This window comes from Hyperolius riggenbachi, chromosome 2 (genome assembly GCF_040937935.1).
Source record: "Hyperolius riggenbachi isolate aHypRig1 chromosome 2, aHypRig1.pri, whole genome shotgun sequence".
NCBI lineage: Eukaryota > Metazoa > Chordata > Amphibia > Anura > Hyperoliidae > Hyperolius > Hyperolius riggenbachi.
This window is the reverse complement of record NC_090647.1, coordinates 570,554,486-570,580,662: the sequence shown is the minus strand read 5'-3', so window position 1 is coordinate 570,580,662 and position 26,177 is coordinate 570,554,486. Positions and strand designations below refer to the sequence as shown.

General features: G+C 50.0%; 1 protein-coding gene across 3 annotated transcripts in view; it reads right to left on the bottom strand.

Annotated features, from left to right (window-relative positions):
- LOC137545197 (uncharacterized) overlaps window positions 1-16,755 on the bottom strand; it is an 82,366-nt gene extending 65,611 nt beyond the window's left edge. For all 3 annotated transcript variants that reach the window (XM_068266321.1, XM_068266323.1, XM_068266322.1), the window contains exon 1: window positions 16,672-16,755. In XM_068266321.1, the coding sequence (XP_068122422.1) occupies window positions 16,672-16,673 (2 nt within the window). In that variant the 5' untranslated portion in view covers window positions 16,674-16,755. The remainder of the gene's footprint in view (window positions 1-16,671) is intronic.
- Between the last annotated feature and the right edge of the window lie 9,422 nt (window positions 16,756-26,177).

The window sequence follows — 26,177 nt, the reverse complement described above, 5'->3', positions numbered from 1 at the left end:
AAGAAACGCACTGCGGGCAAACATTTCACCAGACAAGAAACGCACTGCGGGCAAACATTTCACCAGACAAGAAACGCACTGCGGGCAAACATTTCACCAGAAGATAAACGCAATACAGGCAAACATTTCACCAGAAAAGAAACGCACTGCGGGCAAACATTTCACCAGACAAGAAACGCACTGCAGGCAAACATTTCACCAGACAAGAAACGCACTGCGGGCAAACATTTCACCAGACAAGAAACGCAATGCGGGCAAACATTTCACCAGGAATGAAACGCAATGCGGGCAAAGTTCACCTGGAAAAGAAAGCATTTACTCACCTGGCAGAAGTCTCCTCTGGCGCGCTGCTCCGTCCCGGGACCGTCTTGTTCCTCCTGCTCTCTCTGGTCTCCCGCGCTGACAGGGCTACGGCAAGATGGCGCCCGAAGCCCTGTATACACAAATAGGTCTCCAGTACAGGGCTTCGGCAGCCATCTTGCCGTAGCCCTGCTCGCCTGCCAGTGTCGGAACAGACACCGGAAGAGGAGGCTGGAGCGGGGCTGCAGGAAATGAACTGGCACGGCGTCTATAGACGCCGCTGCCAGTTCATTGAGGAGAGAGTGGCCAGAGTCCCGAGGCCGGGACGTCCCGCTGCTGAAAGCGGGATGTTTCCCGGGACCTCATTAAGCCTGGGACAGCGGCCCCCGAATCCGGGACGCGTCCCGGGCAATCCGGGACGTCTGGTCACTCTACTTTAGGGTCACTTTACCTATCTGTGTTTTGGGAGGAAACGCTGGCCCACTGTCTCAGAGTAACATTCCAGTTCACTTCTTCCACACCATGTCATGGACACGTCCATTTTCCTACTGTGATCATGGACACGCCCCCCCCCCCCCCACACACACACACACACACTACCTCCGTCCCAGGTTGAGCCAAGAAAAATCTGGTCACTGTAGTACAAAGCACAAATAACCCTCCATGGTAAAACTACATGAGGACTGATGTTATAGGCTTAATATCCTCCTCCCCGGGGAGGGGAAATAGCTTGCTGGGAGGAACTTGCAGCGTCACTGGGTGACGTTCTCATAGTGCGCTTCACCAGATGAACGGCAAACTGTTTAAAAATCTTTGACTAAAAACCTAATTGAATTTAATGGGAGGTGAATTATGGTTTGACTATTTTTATGGCTAATAGGTAATGTTCAAAAAAAAGGACATGGGGAGCTGGGCACTGCTGGGGGAGAGATGTATCAGCGGTAAGAAGGTACCATCTATAATATATATCGGGGGGCTTGTAGTGGAAACTAATAGCTGCCTTTATTAAAGCGACACTGAAGTGGAAAAAAAAGTATAGAGAAGGAAGGCTCGGGATCTTATAGCGCTTCCCCGGTGTTCTCTCTGTGCCCTCGTTCTGCCACTGTCACCCCCGCTGCGGGTATTCAACCAACTGGTCAAATACACCGTTGGGGACCCTCGGACAGGCATTAGAAGCGTTAGAAGCGTCTGTGTCCTCGCGCATGCGCACTAAGGAGCCACCCTTCTTTGGAAGCACCTGTGTCCCCATGCATGCGCAGTACAGAGCCGCCCTTCTTTGGAAGCGTCTGTGTCCTCGCGCATGCGTAGTAAGGAGCCACTCTTCTTTGAAAGCGTCTGTGTCCTCGCGCATGCGCAGTAAGGAGCCACTCTTCTTTGGAAGCGTCTGTGTCCTCGCGCATGCGCAGTAAGGAGCCGCCCTTCCTTGGAAACACCCGTGTCCTCACGCATGCGCAGTACAGAGCCGCCCTTCTTTGGAAGCGTCTGTGTCCTCGCGCATGCGCAGTAAGGAGCCGCCCTTCTTTGGAAGCGTCTGTGTCCTCGCGCATGCGCAGTAAGGAGCCACTCTTCTTTGGAAGCGTCTGTGTCCTCGCGCATGCGCAGTAAGGAGCCGCCCTTCCTTGGAAACACCCGTGTCCTCACGCATGCGCAGTACAGAGCCGCCCTTCTTTGGAAGCGTCTGTGTCCTCGCGCATGTGCAGTAAGGAGCTGTCCTTCTTTGGAAACACAAGGGGATACAAGTGCTTCTGAAGTCTTCCGAGGGCTCCCAGAGGCGGCAACTTTGAATGGGGGACCGCGGTAGACCCTGAGAGAGGAGAGGGAAGTATGGGAGTATTTGCTTTTTTCCCCGCAGTTGCATCAGAAAATTGCTTTAAACAGGTTAGTATGAGAATTTGCAAGGCAACATGCACAGGCCAGGTGAGGTGGCTTTGGAAGTCTATGGCTACAGACTACTTCAGGTCTCAGGGGTTTTGTCTTTGGTGATCAAAGCCTGGCCGGTCCATGTTGTCAGTGGACAAACTTCTCTACAGTTCCACCTTCTGCTCTTTTGAAGAGTACCCTGGATTCAGGGCAAGGGAGAATCTCTATGGTGTAGTGTGCCAGCTCAGGCCAGGTGTCTAACCTGGACATCCAGTAGTCCAGGGGGGCCTTATAGCTGAGACTCCAAATCAGCCCTGTACCTAATGCAGGCATGTATCTATCAAGTATGTGGGCTGTGAGAGATGAGCCAGACTGCTGTGGCTGGAAATGACTAATGAAAGTTGTTTCTGAGGCCACCACTGACATTTGTGTCCCTCCTCTCAGTCATGGCAGGGTCAGAGGCCTGGGGGTCCATCATGACAGGAGATCTGGCTGAGACCACTAAGGAGAACAGAAATTAGCTTCATTCTTAGCATCTCCCCTAGCTGCTTCATGTCCCTCTGAACGGAATTCTGACATTTCCCCTCATATCTGGAATAAGAGAAGGAAGCCGGTACTGAGGACTTTCTGGGATAATAGAAGGTAGGAAGCTGATACTGAGGACTTTCTGGGATAAGAGAAGGTAGGAAGCCGGTACTGAGGAGTTTTTGGGATAAGAGACGGTAGGGAGCCGGTACTTGTGACGAATCAACGTTTATTCGTCCTAAAAAAGTAGTTAGAGCCTTATAAAATATTCCCTGTTGCCACTATTAAAAGTGACAGCAGAGGGAAAGGCTTGGTTTATAAGAAGATGAGGGGAGCCAGGGGTTAACAGTTCCTCTCCCTGGTCAAATGCTAACAAACCCTGGCTCTTTGGTAGCTTCTAATTACAGCTTTTCTCACCTCTGTGTTAAAGTGGTTCCCCAGCATCCCTGGAAAGGTTATAGCTCATCCATCAGAGATTAGATGGACAGAAGCTAATAAACCGCCCCTTCCTCCAGACTGCTAGGAACCGATCACAGCAGAGCGTTCTCTCAGGATTACCTCAGCTGCAGGATCAAGAAGATTCCATCTCCCAGCTGCCCTTTCTGTGATCTCACAAATATGAAATCCATCTTTTGCCATAAAGATGGCTTTCCAAATAGGCAACGGCCTTAAGAACCAGCTTATTCTGAAATTCGGAACCAACCACACGATTGGATGTTTCTGAATTCAAGGTAAGCCCTGCCAAAGCAGAGATATGCATTTTGGGGTCACCGTTCACTCTAAACCCCCCAAGTTTGGTATCAACGTTCTTGATAAATTCTGACAAACCTAAAAATGTTATTAGATTTAACACAACTTGTACGGTTTGCAGATGAGCACACTTATCATGATTCAGGTAAAATTTTGCCTCTATGAGAGGGGCAGAGATCTCCTATTCCAAAGAGGTGTGTGATCCACGCCCCCTAACCCCTCCTTGCTGGAGTGGGGGCTATAACCAGACAGAGCCCAGAAAGCTCTGCGTCCTTTACCTTCAATCTCTGATGCCTAGTAACATCCTGGCAGCCCGCAAGGACACGGGCCAAAACCTCCATCTTTGAATTTTCTAACAAAGGCCTGTTGGCCACATGGCAACCACCATTTTGGGACTTTCGCCAAAGACTTGCGATTGCCGCATGGACTACCAATAACGGTATTTGAACTGTATATAATCGGACATTCTGTTCCTTTTCTTCCCTTCTCTCTGTCAATCAATCTGTTCTAAAATAAGCTGTGCGTATGTAGTTTAGAAATAAACTAACGATTTTTATCGTTCAGTCTTGTGCCTGTTCTGGTCCTCTGATTGCTGCTATAATGAATCTGCCCTCTGAAGAGTCAGTCATACTACCGCATTGTTTTATGATTTGCTTATAAATTGTTGATTTGCTAGCTAGGTTGTAAATAACCGTTTCTTCCTTCTAGGATTAGCTAGTACCAGATTTCCTGTGCGAAATCGATAACTTTCGTTTCTCGATTGTAAATACAATTCGAGACTGCATCATATAGGGACCCAGTAACCTTTCTTTAACGTCACATTGCTCACAGTCTTTAAGCCGTCTGAAGCAGGGCCGGATTTGTACTGCTTAGTGCCCTACGCCGAATATTGCCAGCCGCCCCCTGACACAGCATCCACCCACCCCTCCCCCCATATACAACTCTGTTTTAAGTGTGCACAATGGGGATTGAGCAGGACAGTACACTTTCCAACAAGTGATGTCATTCAGGGGCTGCTCTCACTGTATCTGTATCTGCTGGTGTCCTGGCAGGTAGCACACATACAGGACACCAACGGCTAGAGTGATGTAGATAGGCATTAGGAAGGTAGGGGTAAAAAAAAAAAAAAAAAAAAAAGACAGGGGGGGGGGGGGGGGGGTATTTGCCTCCTTACACAAACATTTAGTCACTGAAAGGACATCAACCTGACCTATGCTTTATAGACCTCGCTGCTATAAATGGGGCTTTGCCAGCCACCACTGTAATAAACCTATTTTTATTTATCAGAAACATTGGAATAGCAAACATTAAAAATATTTAAAATTATGCACAGGTATCAGCTAAATGGATTAAAATAACAGCACTGCTGCAAAATAGCAGATGGGCCCACAAAATAGGATGCAAATAGGGCTTATTGCACAGTGCAAGTTCTGAACTCTAACAAATTCCAACTGGGAACAGTTCTCCACAACAGAGCTCCATGTTCATGCTCAATCTTTACATATCCAGATCACAATTTGGAACACAAAGACACACAGCAGAGCAGCTAGTCAGCATATTTTGCATGCAGTGAGGCGTAAGCAAGGCAATGCATATGCACAGCAAAGCCAGCATTCAAAGACATATGCCCTCCATACTCACAGATCACGTCATCTGCAGGTTGCTTGTGTTGGCATGCATACGTTGAGTGCAAGTGTCCCAGCTCAGGTGACCACAAATGTCCATAGGAAGGGGCCCCACTAGCTTCCACATTGCATGTGTCGTGGATCCTCATACACAACACCGCTGATAGATGCCCTCCGACCGAGAGCTGAGCAGTGACTACCCCCCACAGATCAGCTGGCAGATCAGCTGTTTCAATCACCAGTCTGTGTGGCCGCCGGACTTGCGATCTAGTGCCGCTCCTTCCCGTTCGCTAACCTCCCCGCACTTTGCAAACATAAATCCTCCTCCTTGCGGTTGCTGTGGCTTGCAGGCCTGCCCGACATCAAACAAACAGCGGCAGATAAATAGCGGTGCTTCTTTCATCAGAGCGATGAGACAGCGAGCAGTTCCCAGTGACGCGCCGTGTAATTCAAATACAGGAAGTGACATCACCGCTCCCTTCCTGTACACGGCTCGTCACTGGGAACTACTCGCTGTCTCATCGCTCTGATGAAAGAAGCACCGCTATTTATCTGCCGCTGTTTGTTTGATGTCGGGCAGGCCTGCAAGCCACAGCAACCGCAAGGAGGAGGATTTATGTTTGCAAAGTGCGGGGAGGTTAGCGAACGGGAAGGAGCGGCACTAGATCGCAAGTCCGGCGGCCACACAGACTGGTGATTGAAACAGCTGATCTGTCAGCTGCAACAGCGCCCCAGCCACGTTGCCGCCCTAGGCCCTAGCCTTTGTGGCCTGCCCACAAATCCGGCCATGGTCGGAAGTGACTATTCCCCGAACGGTGACTTGAGCGTGTTGAACGTAATTGGGCTGGCTACCGTATTATGATAGCGGGAGTCTCTTTCCTCCCTGAACTTGAGAGAGTGGTGGCAGTTTACTTTATTTACCCGATTTTCAGCGCGAAATCGATATTTTTAGTTTACCGATTGTATATACAATCAGAATTGTACATGTATGGGCACCTCCAACCAATCTTAACCGTTTACTACGCACACAGTGAATTTGCCTCCAGCAGTCTCTAGTGCATGAGACCTGCATGGCAACAGTGGCATAGTAATACAGGATTGGTGGATGTTTGTCCCATTACATATTGTCGGCAGCTGCGTGACCAATCTTTATTGTCAGTCTGTTCACCGTACTTCCTGCGTATGCTAACGGGAGCAGATTAGACGGGATTGGCACGCTCTGTCGCCTCTTTCTTCTTCCCTCTGACGATCCAGCAACCGGTCTCGTTGTCTGTCTGCGCCCGTACTTCCTGCGTACGCTAACGGGAGCAGATCTCGACGGGATCGCGGGGCTGGATTGTCACAGTACTGAGTGAGGACTTTCTGGGATAAGAGAAGGTAGGAAGCCGGTACTGAGGACTTTATGGGATATGAGAAGGTAGGGAGCTGGTACTGAGTGAGCACCTTCTGGGATAAGAGATGGTAGGAAGCCAGTACTGAGGACTTTATGGGATATGAGAAGGTAGGGAGCTGGTACTGAGTGAGGACCTTCTGGGATAAGAGATGGTAGGAAGCCAGTACTGAGGACTTTATGGGATATGAGAAGGTAGGGAGCTGGTACTGAGTGAGGACCTTCTGGGATAAGAGATGGTAGGAAGCCGGTACTAAGGACTTTCTGGGATAAGAGAAAGTAAGTAGCTGATACTGAGGACTTTATAGAAGGTAGGGAGCTGGTACTGAGTGAGGACCTTCATAAGACCTGCTGATAAGAGAAGGAAGCTGGTACTGAGGACTTTCTGGGATAAGAGAAGGTAGGCATTTGGTACTGAGGACTTTCTGGGATAAGAGAAGGTAGGAAGCCAGTACTGAGGACTTTCTGGGATAAGAGAAGGTAGGGAGCCGGTACTGAGGACCTTCTGGGATAAGAGAAGGTAGGAAGCTGGTACTGAGGAGTAGAGTTGAGCCGAACGGTTCGCCGGCGAACGTGGTTCGCGCGAACGTAGGTGGTTCGCGTGCGGGTACCGCATGCGAACCTTTTGCGGAAGAAGTTCGGTTCGCCCCATTATGCACTGAGGGTCAACTTTGACCCTCTACATCACAGTCAGCAGGCCCAGTGTAGCCAATTAGGCTACACTAGCCCCTGGAGCCCCACCCCCCCTTATATAAGGCAGGCAGCGGCGGCCATTACGGCCACTTGTGTGCCTGCATTAGTGAGAGTAGGGCGAGCTGCTGCAGTCTCTCATATAGGGAAAGATTAGTTAGGCTTAACTTCTTCCTGGCTGCATACCTGTTCTGTTCAGTGAGCCCTCAGCCCACTGCATACCTGTACTGTGATCCTGCCACTGCATACCTGTTCAGTGATCCTGCCACTGCATACCTGTTCTGTTCAGTGAGCCCTCAGCCCACTGCATACCTGTACTGTGATCCTGCCACTCCATACCTGTTCAGTGATCCTGCCACTGCATACCTGTTCTGTTCAGTGAGCCCTCAGCCCACTGCATACCTGTACTGTGATCCTGCCACTGCATACCTGTTCAGTGATCCTGCCACTGCATACCTGTTCAGTGATCCTGCCACTGCATACCTGCTCTGTTCAGTGAGCCCTCAGCCCACTGCATACCTGTACTGTGATCCTGCCACTCCATACCTGTTCAGTGATCCTGCCACTGCATACCTGTTCAGTGATCCTGCCACTGCATACCTGTTCTGTGAACCCGCCACTGTATACCTGTTCTGTTCAGTGGACCCGCCACTGTATACCTGTTCTGTGAACCCGCCACTGTATACCTGTTCTGTTCAGTGGACCCGCCACTGTATACCTGTTCTGTTCAGTGGACCCGCCACTGTATACCTGTTCTGTTCAGTGGACCCGCCACTGTATACCTGTTCTGTTCAGTGGACCCGCCACTGTATACCTGTTCAGTGAACCCGCCACTGCATACCTGTTGTGTTCAGTGAACCTGCCACTGCATACCTGTTGTGTTCAGTGAACCTGCCACTGCATACCTGTTCTGTGAACCCGCCACTGTATACCTGTTCTGTTCAGTGGACCCACCACTGTATACCTGTTCAGTGAACCCGCCACTGTATACCTGTTCTGTTCAGTGGACCCGCCACTGAATACCTGTTCTGTTCAGTGGACCCGCCACTGTATACCTGTTCTGTGAACTTGCCACTGTATACCTGTTCTGTTCAGTGGACCCGCCACTGTATACCTGTTTAGTGAACACGCCACTGCATACCTATTGTGTTCAGTGATCCTGCCACTGCATACCTGTTCTGTGGACCCGCCACTGTATACCTGTTCTGTTCAGTGGACCCGCCACTGTATACCTGTTCTGTTCAGTGGACCCGCCACTGTATACCTGTTCTGTTCAGTGGACCCGCCACTGTATACCTGTTCTGTTCAGTGGACCCGCCACTGTATACCTGTTCTGTGAACCCGCCACTGTATACCTGTTCTGTTCAGTGGACCCGCCACTGTATACCTGTTTAGTGAACACGCCACTGCATACCTATTGTGTTCAGTGATCCTGCCACTGCATACCTGTTCTGTGGACCCGCCACTGTATACCTGTTCTGTTCAGTGGACCCGCCACTGTATACCTGTTCTGTTCAGTGGACCCGCCACTGTATACCTGTTCTGTTCAGTGGACCCGCCACTGTATACCTGTTCTGTGAACCCGCCACTGTATACCTGTTCTGTTCAGTGGACCCGCCACTGTATACCTGTTTAGTGAACACGCCACTGCATACCTATTGTGTTCAGTGATCCTGCCACTGCATACCTGTTCTGTGGACCCGCCACTGTATACCTGTTCTGTTCAGTGGACCCGCCACTGTATACCTGTTCTGTTCAGTGGACCCGCCACTGTATACCTGTTCTGTTCAGTGGACCCGCCACTGTATACCTGTTCTGTTCAGTGGACCCGCCACTGTATACCTGTTCTGTGAACCCGCCACTGTATACCTGTTCTGTTCAGTGGACCCGCCACTGTATACCTGTTTAGTGAACACGCCACTGCATACCTATTGTGTTCAGTGATCCTGCCACTGCATACCTGTTCTGTGGACCCGCCACTGTATACCTGTTCTGTTCAGTGGACCCGCCACTGTATACCTGTTCTGTTCAGTGGACCCGCCACTGTATACCTGTTTAGTGAACACGCCACTGCATACCTATTGTGTTCAGTGATCCTGCCACTGCATACCTGTTCTGTGGACCCGCCACTGTATACCTGTTCTGTTCAGTGGACCCGCCACTGTATACCTGTTCTGTTCAGTGGACCCGCCACTGTATACCTGTTCTGTTCAGTGGACCCGCCACTGTATACCTGTTCTGTTCAGTGGACCCGCCACTGTATACCTGTTCTGTTCAGTGGACCCGCCACTGTATACCTGTTTAGTGAACACGCCACTGCATACCTATTGTGTTCAGTGATCCTGCCACTGCATACCTGTTCTGTGAACCCGCCACTGTATACCTGTTCTGTTCAGTGGACCCGCCACTGTATACCTGTTCTGTGGACCCGCCACTGTATACCTGTTCTGTTCAGTGGACCCGCCACTGTATACCTGTTCTGTTCAGTGGACCCGCCACTGTATACCTGTTCTGTTCAGTGGACCCGCCACTGTATACCTGTTCTGTTCAGTGGACCCGCCACTGTATACCTGTTCTGTTCAGTGGACCCGCCACTGTATACCTGTTCTGTGAACCCGCCACTGTATACCTGTTCTGTTCAGTGGACCCGCCACTGTATACCTGTTTAGTGAACACGCCACTGCATACCTATTGTGTTCAGTGATCCTGCCACTGCATACCTGTTCTGTGAACCCGCCACTGTATACCTGTTCTGTTCAGTGAACCCACCGCATCAGTGCGCATACCTGTGCAGTTAAGTGAACCCACCTACCTACGTGAGTGCACGCAGTGTGATATACCACTCCGTGCATACCCAATATGGACAAAACAGGTAGAGGAAGAGGAAGAGGTAGTGGCAGAGGCAGAGGAAGGCCACCCGGCAGGTCTGCGCGAGGTCGTGTAAATGTAATTTCGTGTGGACCTGGCCCACAGTACAGTGCTCGGAAGAAGGCACGTCCCATCACCTCCCAAGATTGTCAGGACGTGGTTGAGTATTTAGCGACACAGAACACCTCATCTTGCTCAGCCACCAGCGCTACTACTAGCACCACTTCCGCTGCATTTGACACTTCGCAAGAATTATTTAGTGTTGAAATCACTGATGCACAGCCATTGTTGTTACAGCCAGATGAATTTTCACCAGCTAATATGTCTGAGTTACGCGGCAACACTATGGATGTAACGTGTCAGGAGGATGAAGGACCTACTGATGGTGCAAGTTTGGATTTGTCTGAGGCAAGCGAAGCTGGGCAGGATGACTACGATGATGACGGTAATAGGGATCCTCTGTATGTTCCCAATAGAGGAGATGAAGAGGGGGACAGTTCAGAGGGGGAGTCAGAGAGTAGTAGGAGGAGAGAAGTTGCTGAAAGAAGCTGGGGCAGCTCTTCGTCAGAAACAGCTGGTGGCAGAGTCCGGCACCATGTATCGCCACCTATGTACAGCCAGCCAACTTGCCCTTCAGCATCAGCTGCTGAGGTCCCCATAGTGCCCACATCCCAGGGTGGCTCAGCGGTGTGGAAATTTTTTAATGTGTGTGCCTCAGATCGGACCAAAGCCATCTGTTCGCTCTGCCAACAAAAATTGAGCCGTGGAAAGGCCAACACTCACGTAGGGACAAGTGCCTTACGAAGGCACCTGGAGAAAAGGCACAAACAGCAATGGGATGGCCACCTGAGCAAAAGCAGCAGCAGCACACAAAAGAAAAGTCACCCTCCTTCTCCTCTTCCTCCTTCAGGTGCATCATCTGCTTCTGCCGCTTTCTCCCTTGCACCTTCACAGGCACCCTCCTCCACTCCGCCTCTGCCCTTGAGCGGTTCCTGCTCCTCTGCCCACAGCAGCAGTCAGGTGTCCGTGAAGGAAATGTTTGAGCGGAAGAAGCCACTTTTGGCCAGTCACCCCCTTGCCCGGCGTCTGACAGCTGGCGTGGCGGAACTGTTAGCTCGCCAGCTGTTACCATACCGGCTGGTGGACTCTGAGGCCTTCCGTAAATTTGTGGCCATCGGAACACCGCAGTGGAAGATGCCAGGCCGCACTTATTTTTCGAGAAAGGCCATACCCCAACTGCACCGTGAAGTTGAGAGGCAAGTGGTGTCATCTCTTGCGAAGAGCATTGGGTCAAGGGTACACCTGACCACGGATGGCTGGTCTGCCAAGCACGGGCAGGGCCGCTACATTACCTACATAGCCCATTGGGTGAACCTGGTGGTGAACGATGGCAAGCAGAAAGCGGCGGACCAAATTGTGACACCTCCACGGCTTTCAGGCAGGCCTCCTGCCACCTCCTCTCCTCCTGCTACATGCTCTTCGCTGTCCTCCTCCTCCTCCTTGGCTGAGTGGCAGTTCTCCTCTCCAGCTACACAGCCCCAGCTCCGCAGGGCCTATGCTGCATGCCAGGTACGACGGTGTCACGCCATCTTAGACATGGCTTGTCTCAAAGCGGAGAGTCACACTGGAGCAGCTCTCCTGGCTGCTCTTAAGAAACAGGTGGATGAGTGGCTGACCCCGCACCACCTGGAGATAGGCAACGTGGTGTGCGACAACGGCAGCAATCTGCTTGCCGCTTTGCATATGGGGAAGCTGACACACATACCCTGCATGGCACATGTCATGAATCTAGTGGTTCAAAGATTTGTGGCAAAGTACCCTGGCTTAGCGGATGTCCTGAAGCAGGCCAGGAAGTTCTGTGGGCATTTGAGGCGCTCTTACACAGCCATGGCACGATTTGCAGAAATTCAGCGTAAAAACAACATGCCGGTGAGACGCCTCATTTGCGATAGCCCCACTCGCTGGAACTCGACCCTGCTCATGTTCTCCCGCCTGCTAGAACAGAAGAAAGCCGTCACCCAGTACCTCTACAACTGGAGTAGAACGAAACAGTCTGGGAAGATGGGGATGTTCTGGCCCGACAACTGGACACTGATGAAAAATGCATGCAGGCTCATGCGGCCGTTTGAGGAGGTGACCAACCTGGTGAGCCGCAGTGAGGGCACCATCAGCGACTTAATTCCCTACGCGTACTTCTTGGAGCGTGCTGTGCGTAGAGTGGCGGATGAAGCTGCGAATGAGCGTGACCAGGAACCGTTACGGCAGGAACAGGCATGGGACCAATTTTCATCAGACCCAGCTGTTTCCTCAACACCTGCGGCAGCACAGAGGGGGGAGGAGGAGGAAGAAGAGAGGTCGTGTGCAGAAGACGAGTCAGACTCAGAGGATGATGAGCAAGGTGTTTCTTTGGGGGAGGAGGAGGAGGAGGAGGAGGGGACAGCGGCAGGAGAACAACCGCAGCAGGTGTCGCAGGGGGCTTGTGCTGCTCAACCTTCCCGTGGTATTGTTCGCGGCTGGGGGGAGGAGGTTGACTTACCTGACGTCACTGAGGAAGAGCAAGAGGAGATGGAGGGTACTGGATCCGACTTTGTGCAGATGTCGTCTTTTATGCTGTCCTGCCTGTTGAGGGACCCCCGTATAAAAAACCTCAAGGGGAATGAGCTGTACTGGGTGGCCACACTACTAGACCCTCGGTACAGGCACAAAGTGGCGGACCTGTTACCAACTCACCGGAAGGTGGAAAGGATGCAGCACATGCAGAACCAGCTGTCAACTATGCTTTACAATGCCTTTAAGGGTGATGTGACAGCACAACGCCAGCAAGGTACCACTGCCACTAATCCTCCTCCCGTGTCCACGCAGTCAAAGACAGGACGCTCCAGCGATCTCATGGTGATGTCGGACATGCGGACGTTCTTTAGTCCAACGCCTCGCCGTAGCCCTTCCGGATCCACCCTCCACCAACGCCTCGACCGGCAGGTAGCCGACTACCTGGCCTTAAGTGTGGATGTAGACACTGCTGTGAACAGCGATGAGGAACCCTTGAACTACTGGGTGCGCAGGCTTGACCTGTGGCCAGAGCTGTCCCAATTTGCCATCCAACTTCTCTCCTGCCCTGCCGCAAGCGTCCTCTCAGAAAGGACCTTCAGCGCAGCTGGAGGCATTGTCACAGAGAAGAGAAGTCGCCTAAGTCACAAAAGTGTTAAGTACCTCACCTTTATCAAAATGAATGAGGCATGGATCCCGGAGGGCTGCTGCCCGCCCCAAGACTAAGTCAGTCCCCGCACACACAGCATCTCTGCCTGCACGCCGTGTGACTGGCTGCCTGGCCTGCCCCAAAAAGACTAAGTCGCTCCCAGTCCCTCCACACAGCATGTCTGCCTGCAGGCCGCTTCACTACCTTCTCCGCCACCACCAACAGGGTCCGGGACTCCAGGCGGATTGCTGAATTTTTTAGGCCGCTGCTAGCAGCGGCCGCTGTAATAATTTTTATGGTGCGTGTACATGACTGCCTAATTTTTCTGGCTGCACTGAGGGCAGCTGCAACAACAAAAGAAAAGGCATGTACATGCGCCCATTCCCCTTCGTGATCATTACCTTGCCGTGGTGAAGGGGCTTGCGTATCACAATGAAGCAATGACCGGCGCCTAGATGAGTGTCTCGGGGGGCACACAAAAGATAATAAGGTCGTTGCTTCATTGTGGTCAGACCAAATTTGATCAGCTGGACAGTCACTGTTCTGTCATTCAGCTACATCAGCCAGGCCGACCATATGGGCTGTAAAGCCACCAAAACCTGCACTCTCGCCATCGTGCGCACCAGTCCAGCACGGCCGTCACTAGTACAAACAGCTGTTTGCGGTGCGTTACACGGTGAGTTTGGTGTGTCAGTGTGAAGCAGTACCTTAATTACACTACCTGATTGATGTATACACATGCAAGATGTTTTAAAGCACTTTAGGCCTGTCATTTAGCATTCAATGTGATTTCTGCCCTTAAAACGCTGCTTTGCGTCAAATCCAGATTTTTCCCGGGGACTTTTGGCGTGTATCCCACTCCGCCATGCCCCCCTCCAGGTGTTAGACCTCTTGAAACATCTTTTCCATCACTTTTGTGGCCAGCAGAATTATTTTTTTTTTGCAAAGTTCGCATCCCCATTGAAGTCTATTGCGGTTCGCGAACTTTAACGCGAACCGAACGTTCCGCGAAAGTTCGCGAACCCGGTTCGCGAACCTAAAATCGGAGGTTCGGCCCAACTCTACTGAGGAGTTTCTGGATAAGAGAAAGGTAGGAAACTGATACTGAGGACTTTCTGGGATAAGAGAAGGTAGGAAGCTGGCCTGGTACTGAGGACCTTCTGGGATAAGAGAAAGTAGGAAGCCGGTACTGAGGAGTGAGGACCTTCTGGGATAAGAGAAGGTAGGAAACTGATACTGAGGACCTTCTGGGATAAGAAAAGGTAGGAAGCCGGTACTGAGGAGTGAGGACCTTCTGGGATAAGAGAAGGTAGGAAGCCGGTACTGAGGAGTTTCTGGATAAGAGAAGGTAGGAAACGGATACTGAGGACTTTCTGGGATAAGAGAAGGTAGGAAGCCGGTACTGAGGACCTTCTGGGATAAGAGACGGTAGGAAGCTGGTACTGAGGACTTTCTGGGATAAGAGACGGTAGGAAGCCAGTACTGAGGACTTTCTGGGATAAGAGAAGGTAGGGAGCCGGTACTGAGGACCTTCTGGGATAAGAGAAGGTAGGAAGCTGGTACTGAGGAGTTTCTGGATAAGAGAAAGGTAGGAAACTGATACTGAGGACTTTCTGGGATAAGAGAAGGTAGGAAGCTGGCCTGGTACTGAGGACCTTCTGGGATAAGAGAAAGTAGGAAGCCGGTACTGAGGAGTGAGGACCTTCTGGGATAAGAGAAGGTAGGAAACTGATACTGAGGACCTTCTGGGATAAGAAAAGGTAGGAAGCCGGTACTGAGGAGTGAGGACCTTCTGGGATAAGAGAAGGTAGGAAGCCGGTACTGAGGAGTGAGGACCTTCTGGGATAAGAGAAGGTAGGAAGCCGGTACTGAGGAGTTTCTGGATAAGAGAAGGTAGGAAACGGATACTGAGGACTTTCTGGGATAAGAGAAGGTAGGAAGCCGGTACTGAGGACCTTCTGGGATAAGAGACGGTAGGAAGCTGGTACTGAGGACTTTCTGGGATAAGAGACGGTAGGAAGCCGGTACTGAGGAGTTTCTGGTGTTCTCCAGTATATATTAATCTCCAGCCCAGCAGAACACACGATCCCTCTGCAGCTCTCACTGGCTGATAGTGATGGGTCGTTCGCGAACGAGCCGCCGGCTCTTTGCTGTGAACGACAAGAGCCGGCTCTCAGTTTTAAAAGAGCCGATGCCTTAGCCGCCCTACAGAGCTCTGCTTTGCTCTGTAATAAAGGGCGCTGAGGCATGCTGGGAGATGTAGTCCTCCTCTTGCAGCTTGTAAGAGTGTATGGGGCGGAGCAGAGCAGTAGCAGGAGGGATTGCCCCAGTCAGCGAAGCAGTCTGGAGTTGTCATGGAGACGGGGCTTTTACTCCGATTCTGAGTGGTGTCCAGTGATATTTAATGAAGAGCTGATTGAGAGCCGTAAGAGCCGGCTCTTTAATGGGAGCCGATTCAGAAGAGCCGATTCTCTGAGAAGAGCCGGAATTCCCATCAATACTGGCTGATATCAACCCCACTTCTCTCCCAGGAATCAATTCCATCATTTCTGAGATGACTTCCTATGTTAGGAATTCCTGGAATGTATGTCTGGAAGGAGCTCAGAACTCCCCCTTCTAAATGTGTTCTTCATTATTGTAAGTCTACCAGCACCTTCTGCAGAGGACAGACTAACAACAACAATACTAATAACAATAGCTCCTAACTGTCCCTTTTTCGAAGTGACAGTCCCTCTTTGGGACGCAAATCCCTCTGTCCCTCTTTCTTCCTCATTTGTCCCTCTTGCAGGACTGATATACAGATATGTGTAAATATATGTAAAATCGCCAGCGCTTTAAAAAAAAGCCAAAATGCTCTTATTCTGAACAAGCCCTGAGGTCAATCTGTGATCAGTCTGAAGTCTAATCTGATCAACTGAGATCCAGCTGCAGCCGGGTGAGATGCAGCGAAACGCGGGATAAATGACGTTCAGCAGAACTCGCAGGTCTTTGTAGACGAGCACTAAATAAATCTCCATCGCAGTGACTGCGGGACGCGGAAACTGGGATATTCTACAGGAAACGCTCAGCAGTGGGAATAACATAAACAGTGCTAAGAAGTAACTGTCCTCACACCCCCCAGCAGCATTACACTATACATGGCACAGGGCAGGATCGCTCCCTGCTATGGGAGGTACTGTACGCTGAGAGATCTCTGCTGGGTGGGGGTTGGGTAGAGCTCTGAGCTAGTGCAGATCTCTCTCCAGCAGATCCCCTGCCTGGCTGGTCCCCCCACACAGTGACATCATGTGACAGGGCATCATACATGTATTCTGTCATACAGTGTCAGGGGTAAGTCTGTAGGAAGCAGAGAGTTATGGCTGCCTGGCTGGTCCCCCCACACAGTGACATCCTGTGACAAGGCACCATACATGTATTCTGTTATACAGTGTCAGGGGTAAGTCTGTAGGAAGCAGAGAGCTACTCACATGTTATGGCTGCCTGGCTGGCTGCAGGGCCTCCTATAGAGATGGATGTATATCAGCCCAGCACAGAGGAGGTACCCTCATTCTGCTTTCACTTTTACAGAAATAGCATCAGGATGTTCTGACATCACATCCTGACCTCAGCTTCACACAGCCAGGCCCACCAAAGGGGAACCAAGACAGGCTTACATTTATTTTTTATTTCTTAAAACTTTTTAAAAAGTTTGTAAGTTACCCCCCTGGTGTTACAGAGTTGCTGAATTGAGAATAATAAGTGTAGCTGCCTCAGATGTGGGAAGCCTGTGGATGGTGCAGATCCTCCTCCAGCTGGTTCGACGGGTAGGTTATTTTGTTGGTACACCTGCTCGGCTCCTTCTACACACATTGAAGAGAAGGACACAATTTCGCAATGTCGGGACTCGGGTTTGAATTCATGAAATGACGTCAAGATTTGTATCCATGAATCTCAAATCTTTCTCAAGATTCGAGGTATTCGTGGATTTGTCATCCCACCTCTAGTTTTGTTTACCTGAAGCAGCCCAGGAGAAGAGGTAACAGCAAGCTTGGCAGTCAGAGATACTTGCTGCATGGCCGAGTGTCACTCTGGGGGTGTGGCCCTGTAATGACTGTCAGCACTCGCAGCGCCACCATGTCCTGCCAACAAGCAGCTCGTTTAACAAGAGAATTCACCGTATCTGTCTGTCTTCTGTGTAGATGTTTGTGCTTTTCCTCCAGAAACAAGTTTTAAAGTTTTAAATTGTTCACCGATAAACATGGAGATGTATAATAAGAGAGCACACCATTTATGAGTGTGAAGCTAAACCAAGCCCATGTTACCCTAATATCTCTCAGGGACTCCAGTGATGACATCTCTACACCTCTGGGCTCCCAGCTCCGCACACCTGTCATGTCCTCCAGTGATCCCTCCCCCCTGCTGGATTATCCTCTGCTCTGCCTTGGAGGGTCAGATCTCTGCACACCTGAGTTCCCAGCTCCGCACACCTGTCATGTCCTCCAGTGATCCCTCCCCCCTGGTGGATTATCCTCTGCTCTGCCTTGGAGGATGAGATCTCTGCACACCTGAGTTCCCAGCTCCGCACACCTGTCATGTCTGCTACCAATGATCCCTCCCCCCTGCTGGATTATCCTCTGCTCTGCCTTGGAGGGTCAGATCTCTGCACACCTGGGTTCCCAGCTCTGCACACCTGTCATGTCTGCTACCAATGATCCCTCCCCCTGCTGGATTATCCTCTGCTCTGCCTTGGAGGGTCAGATCTCTGCACACCTGAGTTCCCAGCTCCGCACACCTGTCATGTCTGCTACCAATGATCCCTCCCCCCTGCTGGATTATCCTCTGCTCTGCCTTGGAGGGTGAAATCTCTGCACACCTGAGTTCCCAGCTCCGCACACCTGTCATGTCTGCTACCAATGATCCCTCCCCCCTGCTGGATTATCCTCTGCTCTGCCTTGGAGGGTGAGATCTCTGCACACCTGAGTTCCCAGCTCCGCACACCTGTCATGTCTGCTACCAATGATCCCTCCCCCTGCTGGATTATCCTCTGCTCTGCCTTGGAGGGTGAGATCTCTGCACACCTGAGTTCCCAGCTCTGCACACCTGTCATGTCTGCTACCAATGATCCCTCCCCCTGCTGGATTATCCTCTGCTCTGCCTTGGAGGGTGAGATCTCTGCACACCTGAGTTCCCAGCTCCGCACACCTGTCATGTCTGCTACCAATGATCCCTCCCCCTGCTGGATTATCCTCTGCTCTGCCTTGGAGGGTCAGATCTCTGCACACCTGTCATGTCTGCTACCAGTGATCCCTCCCCCTGCTGGATTATCCTCTGCTCTGCCTTGGAGGGTGAGATCTCTGCACACCTGAATTCCCAGCTCTGCACACCTGCTGCACCCATTACCAGAGGCTCCTCCCCCTGCTGGATTCTTCTATCTCTCAGGGGCTCTGGTGGTGAGATCTCTGTGCACCTGAGTTCCCAGCTCTGCACACCTGCTGCACCCATTACCAGAGGCTCTTCCCCCTGCTGGATTCTTCTATCTCTCAGGGGCTCTGGTGGTGAGATCTCTGTGCACCTGAGTTCCCAGCTCTGCACACCTGCTGCACCCATTACCAGAGGCTCCTCCCCCTGCTGGATTCTTCTATCTCTCAGGGGCTCTGGTGGTTAGATCTCTGTGCACCTGAGTTCCCAGCTCTGCACACCTGCTGCACCCATTACCAGAGGCCCCTCCCCCTGCTGGATTCTTCTATCTCTCAGGGGCTCTGGTGGTGAGATCTCTGTGCACCTGAGTTCCCAGCTCTGCACACCTGCTGCACCCATTACCAGAGGCTCCTCCCCCTGCTGGATTCTCCTATCTCTCAGGAGATCTGGTGGTGAGATCTCTGTGCACCTGAGTTCCCAGCTCTGCACATCTGCTGCACCCATTACCAGAGGCTCCTCCCCCTGCTGGATTCCCCTATCTCTCAGGGGCTCTGGTGGTGAGATCTCTGTGCACCTGAGTTCCCAGCTCTGCGCACCTGCTCCACCCACTACCAGAGGCTCCTCCCCCTGCTGGATTCTCCTATCTCTCAGGGCTCTGGTGGTGAGATCTCTGTGCACCTGAGTTCCCAGCTCTGCCCACCTGCTGCACCCATTACCAGAAGCTCCTCCCCTGCTGGATTCTTCTATCTCTCAGGGATCTGGTGGTGAGATCTCTGTGCACCTGAGTTCCCAGCTCTGCTCACCTGCTGCACCTATTACCAGAGGCTCCTCCCCCTGCTGGATTCTCCTGTCTCTCAGGGATCTGGTGGTGAGATCTCTGTGCACCTGAGTTCCCAGCTCTGCACACCTGCCGCACCCATTACCAGAGGCTCCTCCCCTGCTGGATTCTCCTATCTCTCAGGGACTCTGGTGGTGAGATCTCTGTGCACCTGAGTTCCCAGCTCTGCACACCTACTCCACCCACTACCAGAGGCTCCTCCCCCTGCTGGATTCTCCTATCTCTCAGGGATCTGGTGGTGAGATCTCTGCGCTTCTGAGCTCCCAGCTCTGCACACCTGCTGCATCCATTACCAGAGGCCCCTCCCCCTGCTGGATTCTCCTACCTCTCAGGGGCTCTGGTGGTGAGATCTCTGTGCACCTGTGTTCCCAGCTCTGCCCACCTGCTGCACCCATTACTAGAGGCTCCTCCCCCTGCTGGATTCTCCTATCTCTCAGGGCTCTGGTGGTGAGATCTCTGCACACCTGAGTTCCCAGCTCTGCACACTAGCCTCAACCATAAGCAGTGACTTCCCCTCCCCCTGCTGGATTTTTCATGGTTTTGTGCTATGAATTTGTGAAAAAGACAATCTCACAGCAAAAACCCTTAAAGGATACCCGAAGTGACATGTGACATGATGAGACAGACATGTGTATGCACAGTGCCTAGCACACAAATAACTAGGCTGTGTTCCTTTTTTCTTTCTCTGCCTGAAAGAGTTAAATATCAGGTATGTAAGTGGCTGACTCAGTCCTGACTCAGACAGGAAGTGACTACATTGTGACCCTCACTGATAAGAAATTCCTCTTTTTTATCTCTTTTTTGCTCTCAGAAGCCATTTTCTGCTAGGAAAGTGTCTTATAGTTGGAATTTCTCATCAGTGAGGGTCACACTGTAGTCACTTCCTGTCTGAGTCAGGACTGAGTCAGCCACTTACATACCTGATATTTAACTCTTTCAGGCAGAGAAAGAAAAAAGGAACACAGCCTAGTTGTTTGTGTGCTAGGCACTGTACATACACATGTCTATCTCATCATGTCACATGTCACTTCAGGTATCCTTTAACTCTGTTTCTGGCGCTCACATATTTTATGCTACAGATTATATCACAGAGATCACCAATAAATATATTAAAAAGTTTATGCAATGAAAAAAAACACACAAAATACAAAACCCAACTTTATCAAATGAATGATAATATATTCAGTTCCGCAGTATCTTATTCACAAATGTACCGTAAGTTATATTCCTCCATCTAGTGGTCATAAATGATATTACATCGACACATGCAAAAGGTTTTATAGGACATTCCTAGGTACACGTAGAACAGATATAAGTATACAAAGATTATCCAGTAATAAGTCACTTCAAGAAAAACTTTTAAAACAGCTGATGTCCAAATCTATATTTAATCATTTTGGGGAAACGGTACCTAATGAAATATATACAGTATACATAGTCTACTATTTGGAAAATGTGCATCCTATATACCTCTCCAATGTGTACTTTATTCCTGGATTCCAGAAAACTGGAGACCACTTGAGTCCCTCCCATGTGTGGAATCTCAACCGGCCAATAAAAACTAGCCAAGAAAAAAAATCGGTAACTATTATAGATGTCTTTGTAAATGTAATCTTTTAGGAATCTAAGTGTCATAAAGATTATATATTTTGTTTTCCAATGAAATTCATGGATGGTTGTGTCTCTGGGCTCTTTTGATCACTGAAATCGTCTCGGACACCTCTGATAACTAGTGTGTCAGGTCAGACTGATTAAAGGAAAACTACTTAAAAAGGGTGTTCCACATTACTAAGTATTTTCAAGCAATATGAGAAAGAAAAATGATCTCTCTGCTGCGGAATAGTGTGAAATAGTTGAATGCCTTGGACAAGGTATGAAAACCTTCATATTTCATGTAAACTTATGCATGAGCATCGTACTGTTACAAGCAGGGGCGTTGCTAGCCCCAAACATCAGTGGCACATGCCCTGAATCTATTCAGGGGTACCCCGGATGTCCCTTGGCAGAGTCAGCTGTGGTGCCTCAAAGGCGAGCATGCTGGGAGCTGTAATGCATCAATCGGGGGTATGCTGGGTGCTGTGGTACCTCTATGCATATTGGGTGCTGTGGTGCTATGCAGGACTCTGTGATGCCTTAGTCCACTGTTAAGTTCAAGTAAATTTAGCTCCACCCATGACCACACCCTCATTATATGCATGGCCGCACCCATTTTCCAGCTGGAGTGCCCAAAAGTGCCCCGGATCTCTTAGGATCCTAGAAACACCCCTGGTTACAAGATTTGTTTGTGGGTTTGTGCAGAGAAAAGCAAAATGAGGAAGGGTTCTGCCAAACAAACACATCAGATTAAGAGAACAGCTGCTAAAACGCCACTACAAAGCAGCAAACAGGCATTTAAAGCTTCTGGTACCTCTTGAGTCCCACAGACATCAAGTTGTACGATTCTCCAGAGGATTGCAGTTATGCATAAACCTTCTATTCAGCCTCCCCTAACCTAAGCGCACCAGCACAAATGGCTGCAGTGGGCCCAGAACTACAAGACGACTAATTTTCTGATAAGTTCCATGCAACTCTTCATGGTCCAGATGGATGGAGTGGTGGATGGTTGGTGGACGGCCACCACATCCCAACAAGGCTGCAATGTCAGCAAGGAGGAGGCGGAGTTATGTTTGGGCTGGAATCCTGGGGAGAGAGCTGGTTGGCCCATTTAGGGTCCCTGCAGGTGTGAAAGTGACTTCTGAAAAAAATGTGGAGTTTCTGACTGACCACTTTCTTCCATGGTACAAAAAGAACTGTGCTTTCCGTGACAAAATCATCTTCATGCACAACAATATACCATCTCATACTGCCAGGATTACCTCTGCATCAATGGCTGCTATTGGCATAAAAGCAGAGAAACTCATGGCAGCACAGCAGCTCTGGGAGGATATTCTGACATCCTGCAAAGAAATTCAAACAGGAACTCTCCAAAAACTCACAAGTTCAATGGATGCAAGAAGTGTGAAGCTGCTATCAAATAAGGGGTCCTATGCTCTTATGTAACTTCACCTGTTAAAGGACTTACGAGGCCAATACTTCAGAAAAAAAATAAAAAAAGTTATCCACCTGTGTCAGCTTGTCAGGCACGGAGGACGCCGCCTGCGCCCTCTGTGCCGTTCCGCCGGGTCCCCGCCGCTCCATAGCCCCCCGAACGGTCCCCGACCGCGCGGTCCGGGTCGGGCTCTCCAGCCTGTACTAAGATGGCGGCCGGAGCTGGCCACGGCTGCGCAGTACGCATAGCCGCGGGTGCGGCTGCGCAGCTCTAAGGCCAATCCCCCCGATCCACGTAACAGTAGCGTGGATCGGGGGGTTGGCCTTAGAGCTGCGCAGCCGCACCCGCGGCTATGCGTACTGCGCAGCCGCGGCCAGCTCCGGCCGCCATCTTAGTACAGGCTGGAGAGCCCGACCCGGGCCGCGCGGTCGGGGACCGTTCGGGGGGCTATGGAGCGGCGGGGACCCGGCGGAACGGCACGGAGGGCGCGGACGGCGTCCTCCGTGCCTGACAAGCTGACACAGGTGGATAACTTTTTTTATTTTTTTTTTTAAGTATTGGCCTCGTAAGTCCTTTAAGAAGTTTTTAATTGAAACTACAAATTCAACAAATGACCATTTTCAGTTCTTTACAACCTATAAGATGTTTTGAAACTCTGTTGTGCGTAATAATTTGTACCAGAGGCCCATATGCAATTCACTTTTTCACCTGAGTTATCTTCTAGGAGATAATTTTCATCTTCTCTTTCAACTACATTTTCAGCATTTTACAACTAAAAAAAAAAAGTACCAAAAAGTTGGTGAAAAACGATATTTTATCAGAACTATATTTTACTATCAAATTTATTCTGAGCATGTTATTGCTTGCTGGGGGCTTAAAAGACATTTATGACAACACCTAGGAGAGAGAATTGCATATGGGCCCGTGTGTTTTACGTTTTTTTTTATTTTTGAAAAAAACTTACCGTTATCATTAGGGGGTTTGTTCAGTAACATTCGAATTACGCTCTCATGGTTGATTACACACAAATGATGCTGGCTGCCACTTGCATCCACTATTCAGGAAAATCAGATAAAAATATGCATCATAGTGTGGAACGTGGTGTAGTTGATTGCCCAATAATGTCCATCGCTGCATCTCTCAGTGGAAAATCGAGTAATGTACGGTTACCTTAAGGCCCGGTTCACATTAGCGGTGGCCGTCCGGAATCGCCGTGCCGGAGCCGGACCGCTTGCAGAACGGACGGAACGGACGCACGGCAATAGCAATGAAAGCCTATGCGTCCGTTCACATGCGTCCGTTCTGCCGGACCGGAGCCGGACCGGATCCGGACCGGATCCGGACTCCGGCGTCCGTTCCAACATGCGCTATTTTTTGGTCCGGCTCCTCCGGCAGCCGTATCCGGAGCGGAGCCGGACTGCACCATCCGGCCAATACAAAGCAATGAGAGCCGGAGAGCGCACAACACACTGGCTACAAAAACCGAACGTTCTACCCCACTTCCTATGCATTTTGGATGGGGACCACATGGGCCAAGCGTTCAAAGAGTGGGGCAGCAGCGATTTCATGCTGGAGCTCGTTTTGGCAGCAACATGTCTGATGTCTGATAACGAGGAGGCGAACAACAGGAAGGAGAGAATTCCCAGGTTTACGAGTAAAAAATGCCTGGATCCATGGTCCCAACTGCAGTCTCTGTATCCACGGATGGTCTCCACACGTCCACCTGTCTCCAACAATGACCCCAGACCCTTCTGCTGACCTCCCAGACCCCAGGTATTTACAGGATGGTATCTCCTTAAGAAACCGGATCCGGACCGCAACCGTGTTCACACCGCACGGAAACCGGATGCAAACGGACCGGATCCGGACCGGATCCGGATAGGAACCGTACGGATCAGGTCCGGGCCGGCTCCGGTGCGGTCCGGACATCCGGTGCGGTTTTGACAAAACCGCAAGTGTGAACGGGGCCTTACAGTGCTCCCATGTGCATTCCTATCAGGTTAATTCCAGATACTGTAACTGTGATTTCCAGTCATCAGAACAAATGCTGGAGGTGTTCAGTGCATTTATTGTAAGCAATGTGCATATAATAATGTTTATAAATAAAGGATGAATATAATAATTATAAATGACGATACAGAGAAGCAGAACAGAAAACACAGCTGCTGTCATAAAATAAGAAATTAACCTTGGCAGACAGCTGTGTGTCATGTGATCACCAGTTAATTGCTTTGTTGGATTCATGTGTGTCACGTGACCCCCAGTTGTTTGCTTTGTCTGTTTCATGTGTGTCACGTGACCCCCAGTTGTTTGCTTTGTCTCATGTGTGTCATGTGACCCCCAGATATTTGCTTTGTCTATTTCATGTATGTCACGTGATAACCGAAAGAAAAAAAAACATCCACATTGGAAACCATAACAAAGATACACAAACTGCAGCCAATGTACAAATAAAGTGATATATCTTTATTGAAGCCAAAGAATGGATAAAAACACTCAGGCTGGCTGCACACATAGCAGAAACGCTAGCATTGCGTTGGACCACAGGAAAAAACACATATAAAACCGCATATGCCTTTTCTATGTGTTTTACAGTATGCGTTTTTAAAAATGCTGGTTTTGCTGCATATAATGCATGAGCGCAGGTAAAACGCACTTAATGAAAGTCAATGGAAATGCAATGGTATGCGTTTTCCATGCGTTTTTCTATGACGTTTTGATTAAAACAATTGTTTTGTGATGCATTTCAGCTTCCTGTTGTCTTCCTAGTGATTTGCATAACATTCATAAGAAACCCGCATAGAAAATGCACATGCGTTTTTTTTATATGCGAACCGCAAACGTAATTAAAAACGCACACAAAACGCTTAATAAACGCATCTGCAGTAAAAAAAAAAAGTTACACAATATTAACATAAAACGACATAAAACACAGCTTTTCATGTTATGTGTGCACAAAAACAACACAGCACATGGGGGATCTCGCAAAAGTAACTATGAATGTCAAATTGCAAAACACAAATAAATATCCAAGAACACAAGCAATGGATTACAATTGTGCACAAAACACTCCTGCCTCAATAGGCGTGTGAATAACTGAGAAAAGCCCTGAAACTGGCAGCCTAAATGAATAAATGTACCTCTACTGTAACCATAATCACTCTGTTAGGGATTGCCAAGTCAGCGCTATAATAAAGATATGGAGTGAAAAGAAAAGGACCTGGGAAACAAGTGTGAAGTGCTCGATAGCCCCCTCTGTGTCCCTCGTGTGATAACAGTCTGGTTACAGCTCTGAGGATAAATATCCCTCGGTTGTAGATTGGGGCATGTACCCTTCAGTGGCAGAGGAGTGGCTATACTTCCTGCAGTCAGATTTGCTTGTTAGTCGGGTGCAGCGCTGTTCCAAATAGATAAACTAAGCATAGTATGGATACAGAGGCACCAAAAGGATAAAAGTATCTAAAAAGTTTAACACATGAGCAGTGCAGTTTCTAGGCTAAAATGCACCCAGGGCGAGGGTGTAAAAATTGCGCCCCCCCCTAGGTTAGATAGGTAGGTGCCTCTCAGTATAGGTTAGATTAGGTAGGTGCCCCCTAGTATAGGCTAGATTAGACAGGTGCCCCCCAGAATAGGTTAGATTAGGTAGCTGCCCCCCAGTATAGGTTAGATAAGGTAGCTGCCCCCCCAGTATAGGTTAGGTAGGTGCCCCC